General features: G+C 37.3%; 1 protein-coding gene across 5 annotated transcripts in view; it reads left to right on the top strand.

Annotated features, from left to right (window-relative positions):
- Senp7 (SUMO specific peptidase 7) overlaps positions 1–22,907 on the top strand; it is a 140,352-nt gene that overhangs the window by 102,801 nt on the left and 14,644 nt on the right. For all 5 annotated transcript variants that reach the window (NM_001105888.2, XM_087575867.1, XM_087575866.1 and 2 more), the window contains 9 exon segments: positions 3,726–4,056; positions 5,618–5,775; positions 8,871–9,017; positions 12,380–12,413; positions 15,073–15,252; positions 15,555–15,817; positions 17,437–17,570; positions 19,281–19,397; positions 21,476–21,598. In NM_001105888.2, coding sequence (NP_001099358.1) covers positions 3,726–4,056; positions 5,618–5,775; positions 8,871–9,017; positions 12,380–12,413; positions 15,073–15,252; positions 15,555–15,817; positions 17,437–17,570; positions 19,281–19,397; positions 21,476–21,598 — 1,487 coding nt within the window.

The following is a 22,907-nucleotide window of genomic DNA, read 5'->3' as shown; positions in this document are numbered from 1 at the left end:
TCTATTTCTTTAGGAGTTATAGGGTTGTTTAGATAGTTTATCTGTTCCTGATTTAACTTTGGTAACTGGTTCTTGTCTAGAAAATTGTCCATTTGCTCCCGATTTTCCAGTTTTGTTGAATATAGGCTTTTGTAGTAGGATCTGATGAATTTTTGAATTTCCTCAGATTCTGTTGTTATGTCTCCCTTTTCATTTCTGATTTTGTTAATTGGGACACCCTCTCTGTGACCTCTGGTTAGTCTGGATAAGGGTTTATCTATCTTGTTGATTTTCTCAAAGAACCAGCTTTTGGCTCTGTTGATTCTTTGTATAGTCCTTTTTGTTTCTACTTGGTTGATTTCAGCCGTGAGTTTGATTATTTCCTGCCTTCTACTCCTCCTGGGTGTAATTGCTTCTTTTTGTTGTAGAGCTTTTAGGTGTGCTGTCAAGCTGGTGACATATGTTCTCTCCTGTTTCTTTCTGTAGGCACTCAGAGCTATGAGTTTTCCTCTTAGCACTGCTTTCTTTGTGTCCCATAAGTTTGGGTATGTTGTCCTCTTATTTTCATTAAAATCTAAGAAGTCTTTAATTTCTTCATTTCTTCCTTGACTAAGTTATCACCGAATGCAGCGTTGTTCAACTTCCATGTATATGTGGGATTTCTGACGTTATTTTTGTTATTGAAGACCAGCCTTAGTCAGTGGTGATCTGATAGGATGCATGGGATTATTTCTATCTTCCTGTATTTATTGAGACCTGTTTTGTGACTGATTAAATGGTCAGTTTTGGAGAAGGTTCTTTGAGGTGCTGAGAAGAAGGTATATTCTTTTGTTTTAGGATGAAATGTTCTATAAATATGTTAAGTCCATTTGCTTCATAACTTCTGTTCGTTTTTCTATGTCTCTGTTTAATTTCTGTTTCCATGATCTGTCCATGGATGAGAGTGGGGTGTTGAAACCTCCTACTATTATTGTGTGAGGTCAAATGTGTGATTTGAGCTTTAGTAAGGTTTCTTTTATGAACCTAGGTGCTCTTGCATTTGGAGCGTAGATATTAAGGATTGAGAGGTCATCTTGTTGGATGTTTCCTTTGATGAATATGAAGTGTCCTTCCTTATCTTTTTTGATGACTTTTGGTTGAATGTCGATTTTATTTGATATTAGAATGGCTACTCCAGGTTGTTTCTTTGGACCATTTGCTTGGAAAGTTGTTTTCCAGCCTTTCACTCTGAGGTTGTGTCTGTCTTTTTCTCTGAGGTGTGTTTCCTGTATGCAGCAAAATGCTGGGTCCTCTTTATGTATCCAGTCTTTTAGCCTATGTCTTTTTATTGGGGAATTGAGTCCATTGATGTTGAGAGATATTAAAGAATAGTGATTGTTGCTTCTTGTTATTTTTTGTATTTAGAGGTGGAATTCTGTTTGTGTGTCTTTCTTCTTTTGGTTTCGTTGCAAGGAGATTCCTTTCTTGCTTTTTGTAGGGTGTACTTTCTTTTGTATTGGGGTTTTCCATCTATTATCCTTTGTAGGGCTGGATTTGTAGAAAGATAAGAAAGTGTAAATATCTTGGTTTCTCCATGTATGTTAATTGAGAGTTTTGCTAGAAATAGTATTTGTTTTCTCTTAGGGTCTATATGACATCTGCTCAGGATCTTCTGGCTTTCATAGTCTCTGGTGGGAAGTCTGGTGTAATTCTTATAGGTCTGCCTTTATATGTTACTTGACCTTTTTCCCTTACTGCTTTTAATATTCTTTCTTTGTTTTGTGCATTTAGTGTTTTGACTATTATGTGATGGAAGGACTTTCTTTTCTGATCTAATCTATTTGGGGTTCTGTAGTCTTCTTGTATGTTTATGGGCATCTGTTTCTTTAGGTTAGGGAAGTTTTCTTCTATAATTTTGTTGAAGATATTTACTGGTCCTTTGAGCTGGGAGTCTTCACTCTCTTCTATACCTAGTATTCTTAGGTTTGATCCTCTCATTGTGTCCTGGATTTCCTGTATGTTTGGGCCAGGAGCTTTTTGCATATTACATTATCTTTGATGTTTGTGTCAATGTTTTCTATGGTATCTTCTGTCTCTGAGATTCTCTCTTCTATCTCTTGTATTCTGTTGGTGATGCTTGTATCTATGACTCCCTGTCTTTTCCTTAGGTTTTCTATCTCCAGGGTTGTCTCCTTTTCTGCTTTCTTTATTGTTTCTATTTCCATTGTTAGATCCTGGATGGTTTTGTCCATTTCTTTCACCTGTTTGGTTGTGTTTCCTGTAATTCTTTATGGATTTTTGTTTCCTCTTTAAGGTCTTCTATTTGTTTACTTGTGTTGTCCTGTATTTCTTTAAGGGAGCTATTCTTGTTCTTCTTACAGTCCTCCATCATCATCGTAAAGTGTGATTTTAAATCTATATCTTGCTTTTCTGGTGTGTTTGGATATCCAGTATTTGCTTTGGTAGTAGAACTGGGCTCTGATGATGCCAAGTAGTCTTGGTTTCTGTTGCTTAGGTTCTTGTGTTTGCCTCTCACCATCAGGTTGTCTCTGGTGTTAACTTGTTCTGCAATTTCTGACAGTGCCTTGACCTTCCTGTAGGCTTGTGTGTCAGCACTCCTGTAGACCTGTTTTCTTTCAGCTGGATCTGGGAACAGGGAGCTCTGCTCTCCGGTGTGTAGGTGCTCCTGATGACTGGCTTTCAGCTCTAGGCGCAGGCAGAAACCTGAAGGGTTCTGCCCCTGACTGCTCCTAGGTTCCTGTACCTAGGGGGCACAGGTGGTGCTAGGGAATTTCTTCTTGGGTCAGGAATATGGGCAGAGGGTAGTCTCCTTTGAGTTCTCAGGAGTGTCCGCACTTCTGAGGGTCCAGCTCTCTCCTCCACAGGATTTGGGCACAGGGAGCTATGTGACTAGTTCAGTTCAGTTCCAGGCGCAGGCTAGACCAGCAGGTTCCTGGTACTGACTGTGCCTATATTCCTGTATCCAGAGACACTATGCAGTTTCCTCTTGGGCCAGGCATGTGGGCAAAGGTATTCAGAAGTGTCTGTCTGTCCTGCGTTTTCAGGATTTTCCGAACTTCTGGGTGTTCAGCTCTCCCCCACGGGATTTGGATGCAGGGAGCTGTTGGATCAGTTCAGTTCAGTTCCAGGCACAGCCAGAAACCAGAAGTGTCCTGTCCCAGAGGACTTCTGCCTTTGTGTTTTCTGAGTCCACTTCGCAGGTCACTTGAAGCAGAAAAGTTGGTCTTACCTCTGCTCTGAGGTGTGTAGGCGCTCCTGGGGATTGGCTTTCAGCTCTCGGCGCGTTTTCATAACTTTTTATGTTCACTCTTAGATTCTTTTCCTTTTACCAAAAGCAATTTTTTGTTACTAATTTTGGAAATAAAAATATTAAAACCCTTCTAAGTTTAGTTAGCTGTGATACCTGAAGGATTTTTTCCTTCTTTCTTCCTTTTTTTTTGAGACAGAGTCTTTGGGTGTGGTCCTGGCTGGCCTTGAATCCAAGAGATACTTCTGCCCCCCAAGTGCTGTGATAAAGACGTGCATCACTCCTCCCTGTGGAAGTTTTTTACTTGACCCTTTAAAAATTATTTAGGCATCAGGTTTAATAGGTCAAATTCAGTATCGTCATACTTGTAGATAGCTTGTAGCTATCTGTCTATATACTTATAAAAACAATACATTTTTAATGGTATTCCTTATGAGTTTAAGCCATAGAAAAACCAAATGGAAAAATGCAATTTCTTTACTTTCAAAAATATGTTCAGAAAGAAGAAGAAAATGAGTCTACAGTCTCCAGTAAGCTTGAAGAGTCCAATGAAGACTCTCACCAGGACCCAGCACCACCCGAAGGACTCACTCCGGACTCTTTGGAGACCGAGGCCACTAACGTGTGCTCATTCGTGGTTCAGGAGCCAGATGTTAGTGCTGCCTCTGGAAGGGCCTGCTCACCCAACAAAAGCTCGGAGAGCTCTGTTTCTAGTGAAGTGGCAGAGAATTCTTCGGCGGCTGAGAAGGGTGAGGCATCGACTGTAAAGGAAGCACCTCCTCCAGGAGGAAACAGTGAAGAGAACCAGTTGTTGATGTCAGCTGAGCCAAGTAAGTAAAAGAAACTGGAAAGACTCTCGCTCTCAAAGCTCTACTCAAAGCTCTTGTTCCTCTCAAGTTTTGCTAAGGCAGTAAGCTGCTTGGGCTTCTGGGAAATGATTAATGTTAAGGTGAGGGCAAGCATCCCTTATAAACCTTGTAATACTGATTTGGGTAGGCAGATGGAGTCCGGAAATAGTAAGTGCTTTTATTCTATGAATATGAGTGTTTTGCTGGTGTGCATGTATGTTTACCACATGTATACCCTCAGAGACCAAATGAAGGCATCAGAGTCCCAGGAACTGCAGTTCATGTGGTTCTGAGCCACCATGTCATTGCAGGGAACTGAACTCAGGTCTTTTGCAAGAATAGCAAGTGGTTGTAATCAGTGAGCTCTCTCTCTAGTCCTAAGAGTAAGTTTTAAAAAGTATTTACCATGAAGTAACCCAGTAATTACAAAAATACTTCTCGGAAGACCATTATTATTGTGATATTGTTGAAGTGGAATTTTAATGCAGTTTGGCTATTGTCATTAATTTTGATTTAGTTAATTTTAACCATAATCATCTGCTGCAAGAATCCAGAAGTCTACAGGGTACACGATGATTGTATCTGTATCTTGTAGCCATTAATTCTCCTTCCTCAAGGAACTAATGTGACTTAGGGCACCATGCAGAGTGATATTGCCGTATTTACTTAGAACTAGAATTTGTAAACTCACCTGTTAGTTCTAACACTAACAAAATCCCTGCTATAATTACTTAAAAAAGTGACTGGGCTGGGAATATAGCTCAGTGGCATAGTGCTCAGTTAGCATTTATAAGATGCTAGATTCACTCTCCTGCACAAAAGAAAGAGAAAGGAAAAGGAAAGAAAGAATAAAAAGATTGATTTTGGGGGCTGGAGAGATGGCTCAGCCGTTAAAGGCTAGGCTCACAACCAAAAATATAAAAGATTTATTTTGGTTCATAGTTGAAAGAGAGAAGTGCGGAAAAGATTTATTTTTGTTTAAAATTATATAGGCTTCAGTCTAGGATTGGGTGGACCCAGTGCTTTGGGTCTCTTGTCAATGTTCTAGGTAGCAGGGAATGCCAGGAAGCACACAATAGAGTGAAACCATATATTTTATTCTTTGGGGAGCAAAGGGAACAGGTTGGGCAGACAACTCCATATCCTTTTCTGGCAAGTCCCAGTGACCTAAGGATGTTTAGTAACCTGAAGATCTTCCACTGCTAGGCCCCACCCCTGAAAGGCTCCAATCACCTCAGCGGTAACACCTACAGGATGAAGCACATCTCTGGGGACACTCACCACCCAGAATGTACTGTGTTCACTTATGGCTTTAGTCATCTTTACATACCTTTATTCTTTAGAGGGTTAGACTGTAGGAAGCTACTGTATAATAATGCTCATATGGACTCTGTATGTAACTACTACTAATAAGGTCATGAAAAATAGTCCAGATTTAATTTGAATATATGTTAGATTTAATGTGATTATTAAAGATAATTAGTTAGAAAGTTATTTTTAAGTCATTAATTGTGACACATTTAAAATACATTTTCCTTTTTAGTTGTTGTTTCCAGTGACGAAGAAGGACCGGTTGAACATAAGAATTCAGTAATTCTAAAATTACAGCCTTCTCAAGATTATGAATTTATGAGTGAAAATCAGACTACTTCTGATCCACAGTTGTCAGAATTAATGCTGGGTGCATGTGAATCTGTACAGGTAATTTATCTCTGTATCTGTATCTTGTAGCCATTAATAGAATAATAGGGAAGTATTTTGTCTTATTACCAAGGCTTAAAGCAATTTTTATTGCATTTATTTACTTATTTGCATGTATGTGCATTGGGATGTGAAGGCCTTGGCACAGTTGTGGAGGTCAGAGGACAACCTGCCGTAGTTTTGTTTTCCATTATGTAGGTCCCAGAGGTTGACTTCATGTTGTTCGTCCTAGTGGAACTTACCTGCTGAGCCATGTTTCCAGCCCCTAGGAAAACATTCTTATTGGTTAATATCTATTGTTTCAGTAAGCAGAATATTATGATTAAACGATTATGCAGTTCCTGAGTATGAGTTTCACAACCACTTTACTATTAGTTTTAGTGACATCTTTTTTTAGTTTAGATATTCTGTGACTTGAAAATATTTTCTTTTCCATGGTTCTCATTGAACTATAACTTTGCTCTTTGTCTACTCTTGGAGTAATATGTCTACTTTGGATTATGTCTTTTCCTCACATAACTATCTTCAAATACAGAATTTATAATAAAGTATATAGATTTGATGTAGCAGGGGGTTCTTAAGCACTCACATTTCTCTTTAAACAATTATGTATTTTGAGTGTGTGTGTGTGTGTGTGTGTGTGTGTGTGTGTGTGTGTGTGTGTGTGTGTGACTTATGTGCAGGTCTGAAAATGCTTGGGAATTGTTCTTTTCTTCCACAATTGAATTCCAGGGATCAACTGTAACTTAGGTCATCAAGTTTAAAGGCAGGAATTTGCTGAGCTGTCTTGCCTAGCCATCCACTAACAGCTCTTAATTGCTAATTAAAAATGCAGTAGCAAGAAGGGTAGAGTTAGATCTGGGAGGAATTAGGGGGAGGAGTTGTAGATAATTATGACTGAAATAAACTGTTTGTGAAATTTTCAAACTATATAGTACTATAATTCTATATAATAACTGCTAACATGTCATACATGCAGATGGAAGGGTTGGAATTGGTGACTAAACAGAGCTTTAACTATAATATTTTTGCAGAGGTATAATCTTCTAGTTCAAAAGTTCAATCTGGCTTTATATAGAACAACACTAAAAAAAATTCAGCTACTCTTGAGTTGTATATGGTAGCTCTCTGTGTCCCGAGGATACACAAAAAATATTCACCCAGCCATGATGAATGTTGTGCCAGGCAGGTGTCTATGTGTTACTCTCTGTTAACAACCCTTTATCTGAACGCTATTTAAAGCCCATCACAGTCTCAATTTTTGCCATTGAAAAGTATATTAAAATACAAAAGTAAGAATATTATCTTGGTTAATAGAAGCAATTTTGTTTGTTTAAATATTTGACCTAAGTAGGTAAACCTGAATTTGGGTCTTAGTTTTGCTTCTTGTTGAGTACAGGACCACAAGCAAGTTAACCTAAGCACTCCAAACTGTTAATGTCGTTCATGAAATGGGGTGTGAGGGCCTATTTGGTCAGTAGTCATAGAGATTAAAAGATCTGAAATATTTAAAAACTTACTGTAAACTAAAGCACTAACTCTGAAGTTGTTTCTATTAATTTAAAAACCGAATAAAGCCATAATGAATTTAAAACAATGGCAGAAAAGAATATAATTAGGAGTTTAGTCTTAGGATTAATTTTTGGGTTTTCCATTTTATTATAGTAAATCTGAACTCAGTATCAACATTTGTGTTTTTCTCCCTGACTGATCAGTTATTTTGGCTATTTATTTTTTGGCGATTACAAAGAATTTCTCAGAAATTACTGATTAAACCTAAATTTTGATCTAGAAAATCAAAGCACTTCATGACAGCCATTAATAAATATTCAAAATATTAGTACTCAAAACCTGTAGCTCGAGAATAGTTTTAAGCCTAATAATCCTATTTTTATTTTATGTATATGAGTGTTATCCTAGCACCCCATGTGTGCCTCGTGCCTGTGACCTACAGAATAGGGTACCTGATTTCTGGAACCAAGAGCTACAGGTGATTGTAGGCTATGGGAATCAAACCTTGATCTTTAGGAAAAGAAACGGACTTGTTAAGCACTGCACTGTCTAACTCATGAGCTTTCAATCTAACCAGGTGGACCATATCACAGTCACCGTAACCTGTAGTTTCTAGAATTTCTCGGTTTGGTTCGTAGTGCTTCCTCTAATAGAGTCAGTGATTCTTCCTATACGGCCACTTAGGAAACATTACTTGATGCTGTAAATCATGTCTTCTCTCTGAAACCTTCACCGACTTCTTCAGGAGATTCCAGTTTTCTATTCCAACATTCTTATTCTCTGTGCTATTTCCAATACAGTGAAAAATTAATAAAATTTTTAGAAAAATATTTGACTAGAATTAAAATCTAAAATAGTCAATTTAATTCAACAAATACCAGTGTCAACTTGGATTTTCACTGTTTACAGGTTTAAAAGAGAGAGACAAAAAGTATAACTCTTCATCCTAACAAACTCAAAGGTTAATTAGGGAGTTTATCCAAGAATATAAATAATCGTAAGACAGAATAAATCTGGTAGCAGTCTTCTTTGGTTCTTCTGTACCTCAGCAACTTGCCCAAGTCACTGGGTCTTCTCTCCCCACTCCCTTAACCCCAAATGGTAAGTAAACAAATGTGTTTGGGTAATAGTCAGGTGAGGGAGTGGTCTTAAAATAGGAAATTAAGGATACAACTCAAAATAGGTATCATGTCTTTAAACATATATAAAATATCCCATAAAAATTAATCTCAACTTTGGTTTCATTTGTACATATGCACAAACAAAAAACTAAAAATGTACAAGATTAAAAATTGAATAATAGGGGTTGGGGATTTAGCTCAGTGGTAGAGCGCTTGCCTAGGAAGCGCAAGGCCCTGGGTTCGGTCCCCAGCTCCGAAAAAAAAAAAGAACCAAAAAAAAAATTGAATAATAAATTTAAAGTCTACATTTTATAAAAAAAATCTTATTGACTATTTTTGTTCATATTAAGAACAGTATAAAATTCTTTAGTCATCATTTAAAGAAGAATTTTCTGTTTGAACATAATTTTCAGCTTTTCTATAATTCTTAAAAATGTTGCATTTATAATTTATACTTTTTAGGTATCATCTGAATTATGTCCGTACAATCCTGACATGGAAAACATTTCTTGTATTAACCCTAATAGTGAAATGGATCTGAAATTGGATTTCATATTTACTTGTGTGTATATTGGTAAAATAAAAGGAACTTCAAAAGGTTGTGTCACGGTAAGTAAATTCTATAACATTTTATATAAAAATCTCAGTAATATTTTACCACATGATCACCAGAGATGAGCTGAAAAGGGACAACATAGACATACCAGAGTGGACAAGGGACAAGGCTTCAGCCCTACATAGAGAACTAAGGCAGCTAGAAATGCTGAGAGCAGGCATTTCTGGGAAATAGTCTTCCCAGGGAAGAGCCCACCATTTAGTTACCTTATACAAATGGTCAGCCCAGAAAATATGTATACAAGTAACATATACAGACTGAGCAGGTTATATTTAGAAGTATATTGTCTCTGTGTGTAGATGCACATGCAAAGAACAGTGAGCAAAGAGGCTGTGAGTTTGAAAAAGAACTGGGAGGGGTAGGTGGGAGGACTTGGAGGAAAGGAAAGGAGGGAAATGATGTAATTATATTATGCTCTCAAAACAAAAGAAAAAACTTGAAGAAATATTAGTTAACACTTTTTTACTTTAAGAACAGTGTAAAGTTTGTTTTAGTTAAAAACTAGAACCAACCCCCCCCCCCAAAAAAAATCTACAAGCGAGTTAAAGGAAGAATGTAAAAGATCATCAACGACTTTGTATGCCAAGACAGCTGCTGCTAATTTGGAATATATACAATTTAATATTCCTCGTGCATACATACTTACTCACACAGAGTATGTAGTATGTAATAAAATAGTTATTATGCACTATTTTGCAGTTTACTACAGCCATGTTAATTTACTTCTCTTTTCATTTCGAAGTGGGCATCTTTTAAGATTTCCATTTGTCGTTCATTTCAGTTGTCCTGGTGTTTTGCTGTGAATGTCACTGGGTTAAGTTGTCTGCAGTAGTGTTCATTTGTGGTCTCACTTGGGAGCTGAGGGAGGAGCATCCTTGAGCCCAGGAGCTTGAAACCCTGTCTCAAAACAGACAAATTTATCCCTGCTTTCAGGAAAACAATTTAATAAATCAAACTAAACTTATGTACATGAAGAAAGACTGAGAGATTCTATGATATTTAGAATTACAATGAAAAAACACATAGGCAGTTTTGAAAGTTATAATCATATAAGAAGGAAAAAGGGTAAAAGTCTTAAAAATTTCTGGGTCTCCAAAAGATGTTTTATATGTATTCTTTTTCAGACACAGTTCATGATTCTTTGTAACAGATATAAAAGAGCTGGGTTTTCTGGGTAGGTTAAATATATTAGATAGTTAAATTTAGTCCTTTAAACTTCAGAGTTCCCACTATATTAGACGTTATTGTGATTAAGGTAAATTTCTCACTATTGTGATAGCTTCAGTTTAACTGGATTAGGAAAAGAATTATGGGAAGTTATGTAAATTAGAGCAGCTTTCTCGAGTTGGTCATTTGTTTAGTTATTAGTTACTGAGTGCAGCAGTCAATACAGTTTCTTTTGTAAAAAACCGTTAACACCTGTGGTTGTCAGAAAAGACTTCCAGGCACAAACGGTGTTAGAGAACTGTGCTGACACGAAGGGTATTGTGTATCAGCATTATAGTATTATAGTCAGCTTTACTCTCCTGCAAATCGATGTGAACTTTATCCCGGCATTAACATTTCGCTGGGAGTAGAGCACATGCGGTGACAGTAAACATTCAGAGATGCAGGTCAGGATCAGATTCTTGCCACGTGGAAGGAAGGCTTTAGTGGAACAAGGATGTTTGATGGTGTGGGAAGGAAGAGAGAACACAAATGTAAGCAGGTCGGCACTAGAGACATCATTGCACAGCGTTTCTCAGTCATTTGGAAGTTATGTCTGTATAAATTCTGAAAAAGAAGCCAACTTTATATTCATTTTCAAGAGATAGTCCTTTATATTTCTGAGATGTATTTTCTGAGACTAAGTACTCAGTAAAACATGTCAGAACTTGGGAAGGGAAGATGCATACCACAGTATGTTAGTTATATAAAACAAACAAGCTATATTTGATTACATAAAATCAGATTATCTTAATTAGATATGCACTTTTGTGGTAATAGTGCCCTTCGACTGGGCCTTTTCAGCAGTTCTGTGAAATGCTCAGTGACTGACACAGTCACTCCGTCACTGAAGTAGTACAGGCAGCAGAAGCAGCATTTGAACCCTAAATTCAGCATCTGGCTAATTTACCCCCATTGCCTCACTTTAGGCTTCCCTGGCCAACTTACCCTGTGGAACATGAGTTTTGTATTTTTAAAATTATAATATGAAGTTATTTTTAAATTAAGCAAATAAATGAAGTACAATTAAACCTGTGTTGACATTGGACACTGTTACTTGCCTAGAACTCATTTGCTGTCTATTTCAATTTTATCTTGTGTTTGCAAGTTCTATCTCTGATGTAGTCAACAGCTCCATAAGTGTCCTGATCAGAAGAGAAACTTACCATCAACTATAGGCAGATTTGATTGTAAGTAAAGGAAAAGCAGTTGTCAAAAACCGTGTGAAATTTTGTCTTGAGAGTTAGAAGTGTAACAGACTGAATAGACACAGGAAAGATAAGCAGAGGAAATAGTTTAATGATGTACAGTGATCAGAAAGAGCAAGGACCTCAATCAGAGGGAGTCTCACAGAGAAGAGAAGTGATTGGTCAGGGTAAGAGGCTGGGCTGCTGCCTGAGTCCTTTGGCAGGTGCATAACAATTACGAACTCAGACTTATTAGACGGTTGTAGCCATTCTTTATCAAGCAGCTGACTTTTGTTGTTATTGTTTGTGTGAAGTAAAGAAAATCTTCCTAGTTGCTGGCTAGTCTCTAAAGGCAGACGGTTCATAGCAGGTAGTAACAATTTTAATGTTTTATTACAAAGAAGTAGTGCATTAGAACTTTGGTTTGATCAGTAGTCACTTGTGCGTTTGGTTAATCCATAAGAGAATAATCATCTGTTTTGGAGACAGTTGCCTTGTGTGGGCTCCTGGCATTTCTTTTGGACATTGTCTTATGCCTTAAAATTTCATAGCCTACTTTTGAGAAGTAGGGTTTTACCCTTTTGTTGTTGTTCTTTTGTTTTTGCTTTTCAAGATAGGGTTTCTCTGTAGTTTTGGCAAATATGTAGACCAGACAGAACTCAGAGATCTGCCTGCCTCTGCCCACTCTTCCCGACTGCTGGGATTAAAGACGTGTGCCACCACCACCTAGTGGTTTTAATAAGTTTTATAAATGAGCATTTTGATAAAGTTACTTGCACTGTTAAGGACTCTTAAACAACTGTAAAACTAAGTCTTTACATTGAGATAATTCTTTGCTTTTTTTTTAGTACTTTTATTAAGTACTAAAAATTGACTAATACTGAATACTTGAATACTAAGAAACTTGAACAGAAACGCATTTGGAGTAGTAACTCATATTTTGTTTCATATTTTTTCTTTAGTTCACAAAGAAGTATATTAAAATCCCATTTCAAGGTAAGCCATCTTCTCTTAATAACATTTCTTCACTGTAATTTTGAGGATAAAGTAATCGATTAGAAAATTTCTTAAGTTATGTCACAAAATTTCCATCAGTCTTTAGTATAGAAAATAAGTAAAGTGAAGACCATTTAATGTTTCATGTTAACAGTTTTAGCAGTTCCAAAAAACTTTAAAGTGTTTTCTAGTACCAAAAGAATATATTATTGTTTTAATGACTATAAATCAAATATAAAGTAATGATTTTAGGATTAACAAAAATAAAAGTTTGATAGACAAATATTTTGCTATAATGAACATGATTAGGATAAAAACTAAAAAGAAGAGCACACAGACATATAGTGTGTATCTGCAAAGAGAACTAAAGAGAAGAGCACACAAACGTATAGTGTGTATCTGCAAAGACAGAGCTTTTACCCTTACAGTATAGCAGAGTGGAGATGTGCCCACAGCATAAAGGGACACAGTTTCTCATTCTTCCCAAACAAAACATTTCAGAATAATTAGTGATGAAAATAATAACTGATAGAGAATAATCTCTGTAGAGAGTTAATTAGAAAAAGAATAGGAAAAATAATGTGTGTGCAGAGCACAGATGTGAACTTGCATAAAGGAAGCATCGTTGCGACACTAAAGATGTGATTGAAGCAGTTTCAGTTCCTCAGCTCCTGCATGTGGAGAGTCAGTGGCCTGATATGGTAGTAAATGTGACAGTTGGATTACCATTTAGGTACTGAGAACATTCAAGACACAGTAATTTAATGGTCCTTGTTAGAAAACACTAAGATGTTTATGAACGAATCATTAAGACCTAATGTGGTGTTGTCCTTGCTCAGCTCATGTTTAGGCAGTCGTATTGGTGAGACTTCATGAGGGTAGCTTCTGCCATCCTTAGGAGACACAATATCAAGGCAGACTCCCTGGTGTGTGGATCGTTCAGTTTTTCCCTTCCTTCCCACAATGGTCCCTGAGCCTCGGTGCAGGTTTTATGTTGTAGATGTTCTGTTGGACTGTGATCCACGTGTCTGTGTTTTGATTGGTTGTGGGTTTTCTACAATGGTTTCTGTCTGCTGTAAAGAGAAGTTTCCTTGATGAGCTGTAGGAAATGTACTTCTCTGTGAGAATAAGGACAAATATTTAAATGTACTTAGGAATTATGCTGCTTTAGAAATGTGAGTGCAAGTTCTCCTCCAACTTCCTTGACTTCCCTGGTCCTGGGTAGTTGGCTAGGTTTCTAGAACCAAGTATGAATTCCCTCTTGGTGGCTGGTCTTAAGTCCCATGAGAGAGCTTTTGTTACCACCAAGGATGATGCCACTAATTTACCCTTAGGATTCCTGTGCCATACGCTAGGTATTGTGGGTCACATGTATCATAGCTGGGTTGGGCTATTGGTTGGTTCCCTCCTTTGGAAGCTTGCATGGTGCTTTTTGGTACCACAGGGAAGAGCCCTTCAGGGTGCTCTGTCTGAAATGCATGGTGTCTTCAGCAGTATACACTTAACCTTCCACCTCTCATGGGCAGCCATGGGCAGAGCCTGTACTGTTTGAGGAGTCTCTTCTGTGACTCTGACCAACAGCTCTAAATAGGGTTTCTCATCTCTGGCGCTGGAGTTTTTGCTAGATGGTCTTTGGTTCTTTGAGGGAGTATTGTCTGCTCAGATGGGAAAATTTCATTAAACTATATGTGCATATTTATACACAAACTTACTATGTATTAGAGGTATTTTTAGGTTGGTAGTTAATAATGATTCCTTATGACTTTTTCAGCTGTCCTGTTATTTTATCCACCCCTTCCTTCTGTATTTATCTCGCTCTCCCTTCCCCCATTTCCCCATTTCCAGTTTTGCTTGCACCCCTCCCTGTTGCTCCTCTAAAGTGGTCCCTTTTTACTTTCCTGACTTCTACAGTTACTCAAGGCTAATCTACTCACATCTAAAGATTTGAGGCTTGGAGCCCCCAGTGAGAGACAGCATGCAACTTCTGTCTTTCTGATAAAGTCTGAGTCTGGGTTACCTCACTCAATAATGATCTTTTCTAATTCCATCCACTTACCTGCAAAGTTTATAATTCTATTTATTTTTAACAGCTAAATACTAAGCTGTAGTGTATATGCACCACATTTTCTTTATCCATTTGTTGGTTGTAGGACATTTCTGTTGTTTTTGTTTCTAGTACTTCTGAATAAAGCAGCAGGGAACATGGCTGGGCAGGTGTCTGTGGAGGAGGATGTCAAGTTCTTTCACCACATGAAAATTTTTCCTTCCCTCTCCTTCCTTCACCACTTACATGTACCCCACTTGCTCTTTTTAAACTCATGGCCTCTTTTTTTTTTATATATATATACCAATGCAACTTGTTTAGTCCTTGTAATGTTACTCGTATGTGAATATCTTCAGGGCTGACCATTGGCATTGGATAACCAGTTGGTGTGCTCTTTCCTAGGCCAGGCTGTTTCTCCCACTCAGCATTCTTTAGACGACAGCTTAAGTTTGTCCTTTGACAATTTCACACATATTCCTCCCCACACTGCTTTGGACATGATGTTTCATCACAGCAACAGAAATTCTCACTAAGACATACAGTGTATCAAGAAAGTGTCAGAGATGGTGTATTCCTAAATAGATTACTTTAAATTGTTTTCTTTATTTATTTCAGTGTCTATGAATGAGATTTCACTGACTGTGGACACGGCACGTTTAAAGAGGTTCGGGTTATGGGAAAGCAAGGATGATGACCACAGTAAGAGGAGCCATGCTATCCTTTTCCTCTGGGTTTCCTCAAACTACCTTCAAGACATTCAGACCCAGTTAGAAAACCCTATGCTAAGCCAGCAATGTGAGTATGAAGATAACTCTTAAATTCCAGGAGAATCCCCAAAGTTAGATGGGAAGTAACTTTTTCTAAAAGAGTTTTATAGACTACCATTATTTCATTCCAGTGAGGTAGAATAGGAGCCTAAAATTGTGAATTTGGGTTTTTGATTACCAACTGTCTATTTTGGAATTTAAACTTGTCTGTTATTACCTAACATACAAAGTACTTGGTTGGGTTTTACATAAAACCCTTACTGTTATTCACTGTTAGAGTAACTATAATTGCCTTTAAAATAAAAATTGGTCTCTTTTTTTCTTTTATAGCAAAAGCCAATGAATTCATTTTCCTTGAGTTAAATAGTCCCATTTCACAAAGAGAAGAATTGAAATTGAAAGATATTATGATGGAAATCGGTGCGACAAATGGAGAATTACAGCTCTCCTGTCCGTTGCCCTGGGTTCAGGCATTTCCTTTGTTTCAGGATCTCTCTCCACAAGAAATCTCTTTTCTTCACTATTACTGTGCTTCAGCTTCCTCTTTCCCTGCTGTTGCTGGAGCAGACATGAAGAAGAAGCCAGTGTCTCAGGTTAGCATGTGACTAACATCATTGACAGAGGGTAGGAGGTAAAAATTGCTCCACTGTTTAAAATGCTCCTTGTTGAAAGCATACAAGAACCAGCATAAGAAGCTGGGAAGTTTCTTCAACACAATCAGTAGTGGTGGGATGAGATTGTAACTAAAGGACATCATAAACATCTCCGGTCTGTACTAATGCAGACGGGGGCGAAGACTCCAATGAAGTAATAAGTGGGGGACAGTTCTGACAGTAGAATTCAGTAACTGTAAAAAGATAAGTGAAATGCAAAGTCATAACTAAAACACTGTACTTATGATTCTTGCTGGCCAGAGTCTTGAATGCATTCTGAATTTAGTGGATGAGAACTCTGGAGAAGTAGCATGTGTGTATAACCTCAAGTCCCTTACCCCAAACAGCCATTAAATTAGAAAACGACAGTAGTACTCTGTAGTGGAGAGACCTGAGACAGCAACGTAGACAGGTGAGCATAGTCAGCACCGTCTGCAGTAAGGCATGCCCTGTCACACTGAGCAGGGCAAACTGCTCCTGTCGTCTTCTCAATAATATATATTCTAGCTCTGATGTCAAGTGAAGGAGGAGGCAGACCCACTGGGGACCAACGGCCTAAAAGAAGTGGCTGTTATTCTCCTACTACGAAGGTTCTGAAAGATAAGACAACACTAGCAAAAGGGTGTTGGTAGGAAAGGTAGTGAGAGCAGGCTGAAGTCCTCAGCTAATATTCTAATAGTCAGATTTTACTGATTTATGATATTAAGATTTAGAGAATATAGACAGGATTTTCTTTTTCCAACATTCTGTAAGTAACATTATATTAAGGAATAGTAATTAAAAATATGTTATCTAGGGGACTTTTAGAGGGCTTATTGGGTAAAGTGCTTGTTGTGCAAGTTTTTGGAAACCACAAAGGGCTGAAAGGAGAGAACCATTTTCCACACGCATGCTGTGGAAAATGAATGCATCATGAACACCCGTACATGCACAATGTTAATGGTAGATCAAATAAAATAAATTTTATCTTTTTGTAGATTGATAATATACTTATAGCGTATATAATTGTCATTTATGTCTAGAAGGAAAAGTGTTTCCTAAGTAGCTGTGACACACAGATAGATATATATGTGTAGAAGTATGACCTGAGGCTCTTTTACTTTAAAGCCTATAAATAGTGTTAAATAACATAATAGTGTTAGATGAATCAGAAAATATTACTATATGCAACTTTATATGTTACTGTTTAATAATGGAATATCAATTTCTGATATAAGCTCAGTCTCTTTAGTTTAAAATTTAGTTTGTCATAGTATTACCTACCTGTTTTGATTATTTTGAGACACAAAGTTGATTTCTTCTTTAATTGTGGAACTCATGCCTGGAAGTAGGACTTTAGGTTTAAACTTTAGCCATTATATTATATATGAAATCTCTTGATCAATAGTATTTTTTATTTGATTATACATGCATAGGAATTTTATAAGTATAGTTGTTACTTTTTGATATACATTTCTTTTAGTTGTAGTTTTTTTCAGTTACAAATACAGATTTTTACCTCTGTGTTTTTCAAAATTGATGTTTGTTTTCATGTACTTACAAGAGTCTTTTTTTTCCAGCCCTCAAATGCAGATGTCGTCAAGCCTACTTACACCTTTCTACATAAACAAAGCAGTGGCTGCTACTCACTGTCTATTACTTCAAGTCCAGATGAAGAATGGCGAGAAGTCAGGAACACTGGACCCGTTCAGAAGTAAGAACTGTGCCATATCCTGTTGGTTGCACTGTTCATATTAGTAGCTTTTCCCTTTTTTTTTTTTTTTTTTTCCGGAGCTGGGGACCGAACCCAGGACCTTGCGCTTGCTACCACTGAGCTAAATCCCCAACCCCTATGCCGATGCTGCTTTTGAGTAGTTTTCCTGCCGGAATGCTTTGAGTTTTACTGTTGTGCTCCTGGCTAGCAATGGAAATAGTATTGTTTATGAAGGACATGCAAATTATCATGAAAATGATAGGCATCATTTCATTTAATTTTGTGTCTGTATGAAAAAATGACTCACCACAATTTGGAAACATTCAAGAGTTTATTGAAAATCTTGGAGTAGCAATGTATGGTTTTAGAAATTGCACATCTTAACAAAAAGAAATTGTACATCTTATATGTGAATATATAGTAAGGAAATAAATTTGCTTATTAAAGTATTTCTCAGTTTAGGTACTTTGGTGTTTATTTAGGTCTCTTTTTAAAGGCGCTTCTTTTTTTTTTTTTTAATTTACTATATATAAGTACACTATAACTGTCTTCAGCCACACCAGAAGAGGGCATCAGATCTATTTACAGATGGTTGTGAGCCACCATGTGGTTGCTGGGATTTGAACTCAGCACCTCTGGAAGAGGAGTCCGTGTCTTGACCACTGAGCCATCTCTCCAGCCCTTAAAGATGCTTCTTTTTTCTTTTTTCTGGAGCTGGGGACCGAACCCAGGGCCTTGTGCTTGCTAGGCAAGAGCTCTACCACTGAGCTAAATCCCCAACCCCTTAAAGATGCTTCTTGATAGATTATCTTTCATATGTTTTCTGTTGGTGGTAAGGCAGAATATTCTGTACATTGGAGATTACTTTTATACCTTAGAATTTTTTTTCTCACTTTTTTAAGCAGTCGAAAGCACAGGAAAAGGCAATAACTGGTTTCATAGGAACTATAAAATTACATTTAAATGTTCAGTTTTCTTATTTAGGTGCTTTGATACCAAGATGAGATCAGTTGTGGATGTCACTGGGTTTCATGACATTTTTCTAGTACAGTTATAGCTTTATAAAATTACTGCATTTGCCCATCAAACGATCCCCTACTGATGCTGAGATTATAGCCTGGAATCCAGTCAGTTGTGTGTCTACCTTTTAAGAGGATGTGCCAGGAGATGCTTATGGGCTGTCATTTGTCATCCACCACTCTTTGGTAGTGATGGGTCTCATGTTTTCGTTTACGTCCTGTCACATATACACGGAACCATTTTCTTAGGGGAAAGCTGCCTTGTTACATTTATACTGTCTATCTCCTGGCCACCAGAAAGACTGAACGGTGTTTGAGTTCTGGCCTTTCTGAATGCAAAAGAATTCATTTTACATTCAAATTTAGAACTGCAAATTGGAGCATTGGGAAATCTCGCTTTATTATAACACTTATTGAAAGATAAATATTACACAAAAGATTTATATAATGTAGGAAAATTTGAATTGTAGAGATTTATGAAAATATAGGAAAGTATAATCTGTTATGTCTTAGTAGATACTCTACTGTATAAAGTTTAGCTATGGACAGTACCACCTACCAGCTGTTTCATATGAGAAATTAATTAATAATATATTACTATAAGTTATATAAAACTTTGCATATTATATAAGCATATTTTGTATATAATATAATATAATTTATATTTTAACTTTATTTTTATTTTTTAAAGGTTGATTGTGTATCCTCCACCACCTACTAAGGGAGGCTTGGGAGTAACTAATGAAGATCTGGAATGTTTAGAAGAAGGAGAATTTCTTAACGATGTGATCATTGACTTTTACCTTAAGTAAGTATAATTATGTTCTCTTTTGTTTATAAGCATTACTGTGAAACTGATTAAATATCTTTTTTTTTTCAGTTGTGCTTGGTATTGAACCTTGGGCCTTGTGCATATCAGGAAAGCATCTGCCATTTAGCTGTATGCCCTCTTGAAAATAAGTGTCTTTATCTGAATTATTTTCCACTTTAGTCAGAAGTAACCTGGCAAAAGTTCACATTCAGAGAGCGTTTTGCCTGCTGCCATTGTCTGAGGCTGGCTAATTCAGGTGCATTCTCTCACCATCCACAGACATCACACATCACAGAAGAGTCAGCACTTGCTGTTTTGGCTTAGTTTTGTTTTTTTCTTTTTCTTTTTTTCGGAGCTGGGGACCGAACCCAGGGCCTTGCGCTTGCTAGGCAAGCGCTCTACCGCTCAACTAAATCCCCAACCCCTTTGGCTTAGTTTTTATGTGTGGAGTTTTTGATGTACTTCTTGAACATTGCGTACCATGGCGAAGGAAGTATTTACAGAATTCAGTGCACTTTGGGAATGGAAAAGAAACGACTATAAAGTTACTGTTTGTCAGTGCTCAGGAGCCTGGGGAGCTGAGAGAATGGAGCTGACAGAAGAGGCACAGTCTCGTGCAATGGCCTGCTTCATTCAGACTGTTAGCTTGTACTCTGAGGGGTAAGATAGCATAGGCATAAGCGAACTCTCACGGGCTTCAGCCTGTACAAACCAAGCAAGTAAGCAAGCAACCGACGGACTCACCAGCCCAAACAAAACACAACCAAGAGCAATAATAATTCCTAAAACATTTTCATGCAGAGGAAATTTGGTTTCAGTTTTTATTTTATACTGTATCCCTAGACTAAAAAATTATAGCTCTTGATTGAAATATCTAATTTCTTAAAGATCCTTCTCAAATAAGAATTAATGTTTAGACTGCCCTTTTTATTCATAATTTTATTTTTTTCTGGTCCCAAAGGCTCGGGATCTCACATTATCTCAAGTTTATAGAGATAGACCTTAAAGTCTCTAGAAATTCAGTTTAGCCTTTTTTATTTTCCACATGGGAATACAATCCTCTTGGTCTATGTAAATTATGGGTTGGTATCAGGTGCTGTTTTTCTCTTCTTTGTGAGTCGTGTTTTGTAGCTTTACAGATTTGATACTTTTTAAAGGAAGATTGAGTACTGTTGAGTTTCTTGGAGTGTTTCAGTTTTCTGAGACATAACTACATTATCTGGAAGGAGTGTGGTAGTTTCATGAGTTTGGTTTTAAAGACACAGTTGTGTTTATCGTCTGCTAGAACGAGAGTGACAAACTGACTCCTGTTACTTAGGAAGCTCCACCAAGTGCTGCCTCTTCTGTCTCGTGAGTTCCAGGCTTGCCCAGTATCAAGGGCTGGGCAAATGCTGTCTGTTGTCACAATGTTTCTCTAAGCATACTTTCTGTACCCTTCCCACACTCAGACACACAGGTCAGTTGTGTGAAAGACGGGAGGAGCTGCAAGCAAGCTGTCCTGAGTTCTCTGTCTCTGCACTTCTTCCTTTCCAGGACTCTGTGTGCTTCAGCTACTGAGCTGTCTAAAATTATTAAACTATTATGGCTGAGTAGACTATCAATAGCAGCAATTTTTTGATTATGAAAGCTATAATCACTAAGTGAGTAATAAAGTGACACTGAAGAATTACTTGAATATGGAAGTAGATTAAGAATTTAACCTGGAAATACTCCACTTACTAAATGTTTTCTAGGTTTATGTATTTATCACTTGATTATTGGTTTATGCTTCAGCAACTATCCTCATAGCTTATTTCTTTTTGTCTTCAGTGTAAATGTGCTTAATAACATGTTAGCGATTTGGTAAGTATTTATTAAATAAGTGGGCAATTTGTACTTTAAGCGATTGTTTTGAAAGACAAAAGATAATTAAAGGAGAAGCTGAAAACCCAAATTATAGAAAAATGCAAAATTTCTTTGCATTTAACTGGATATAACAGTAATTTTCAATATTAATTACCTTTTATTAATAAGGTAATTGAAGAAAACCATGTAAATTCTAAACACAGTTCCCTTTGTCGCTTGCTATTTTACAGGTATCTTCTTTTGGAGAAGGCATCAGATGAACTTGTTGAGCGAAGCCACATTTTTAGTAGCTTTTTCTATAAATGCTTGACAAGAAAGGAAAATAACTTAACAGAAGATAATCCAGATCTTTCGTAAGTCAGTCTAATGTAACTGAGGTTTTAAAAGAATCGTGTGTATGGGCACAGCATGCATGTGGAACTCAGGGTACAGTTGAGGGAGTCCATCCACTCTCCTACCATGTGGGTCCTGGGGATTGAACTAGCTCACCTGGCTTGAAAGCAGGTGCCTTAGCCAACCAAGCCAGCTCTCTAACTCTTAAGCTTTAAGATAAAGAAGGTTGCTATTTTCATGCTTGTAGTAAAGTAGCTTCATTGTAATAATACCAAGGGAGGCATTTTGCAGGTCACAGGTTTGTTCGCTGAGAGAACCATTTCTTACCTTTCTCTGTTTGCTCTTTAAGAGGGAGGTTGGTTCTTGTAGGCCCCATATCCAGTTGCTGACCAGTGTGGGTCCTAGAAGTTAGAGAGAAAGGAATGAAACAGTCAAGACTGTCTTACTGGGTGTGCCTACTATACCTTTACCTTCCACTTGGAGGCGCTGTTGCTCTCTTTTGCTCTGCACCCCAGGACTGGAGCAGTTCCCACTACGCTCATCTCCATTTCCTCACGGGCCTTTTAAAAATGTGTACTTCCCTGTTGTACTCTGCTATAAACATGTAGAGCTCTTTTTTCTGGTTAGTATGTCTTGCTGACATACTATTTCATTAAGTTTGTATAATTATTGGAACACCATTCTTATTTGCACAATTTTGCTAAATTTCTCTATTTAGTATTTTTTATTAAGTATTAATGCTTTTGAGCAGTAGAGTGGACTAGAAAAATGAAGACATGGTTATTATTTATTAGATAACAGAAACTCAGGTAGCTATAATAGGATAGACTTCTTAACAAACCCTTGCTCCATGTGCAACAATTTGTATTAGAACTCAAGGAATAGATCCTGGGAGCTTTTATTTTTTAAAGTTACTAAACATCTCTCTTCCACTCTATAAATTTCATGGGTGATTTTTATATTTATTTTCTTTCCTCCTCAGTGCTTTTAGGTACATAGAACAATAAAATACATGTCAATTTTTTGTGTACATGTTGTCTTCTGGTATCCATGGAGAGCAGAGGAGGGCATCAGATCCCTTGGAACTGGTGTTACACACAGGTGACATGCAGATGCTGGCATTCCAGGAAGATGTGGGACCCTGGAAGAGCAGCCAGTGCTCTTGACCACTGAGCCGTCTCTCTAGGCCCTATTTTAGTTCTTTAGATGAAAAAAGAGGATTACTTACAGATTGAATATTTAGAAAAGGACAAATAGCTAGGAATTAGTAGGCCTGGACTTAGATCCTTATTTTTTAAAATAATTTTATTTTTCTTGGTTATTTTAGGT

The sequence above is a fragment of the Rattus norvegicus genome, chromosome 11 (genome assembly GCF_021556685.1).
Source record: "Rattus norvegicus strain SHRSP/BbbUtx chromosome 11, alternate assembly SHRSP_T2T, whole genome shotgun sequence".
Classification (NCBI taxonomy): Eukaryota; Metazoa; Chordata; class Mammalia; order Rodentia; family Muridae; genus Rattus; species Rattus norvegicus.
The sequence above is the reverse complement of the archived record's forward strand: the minus strand, read 5'-3'. Positions and strand labels throughout refer to the sequence as shown.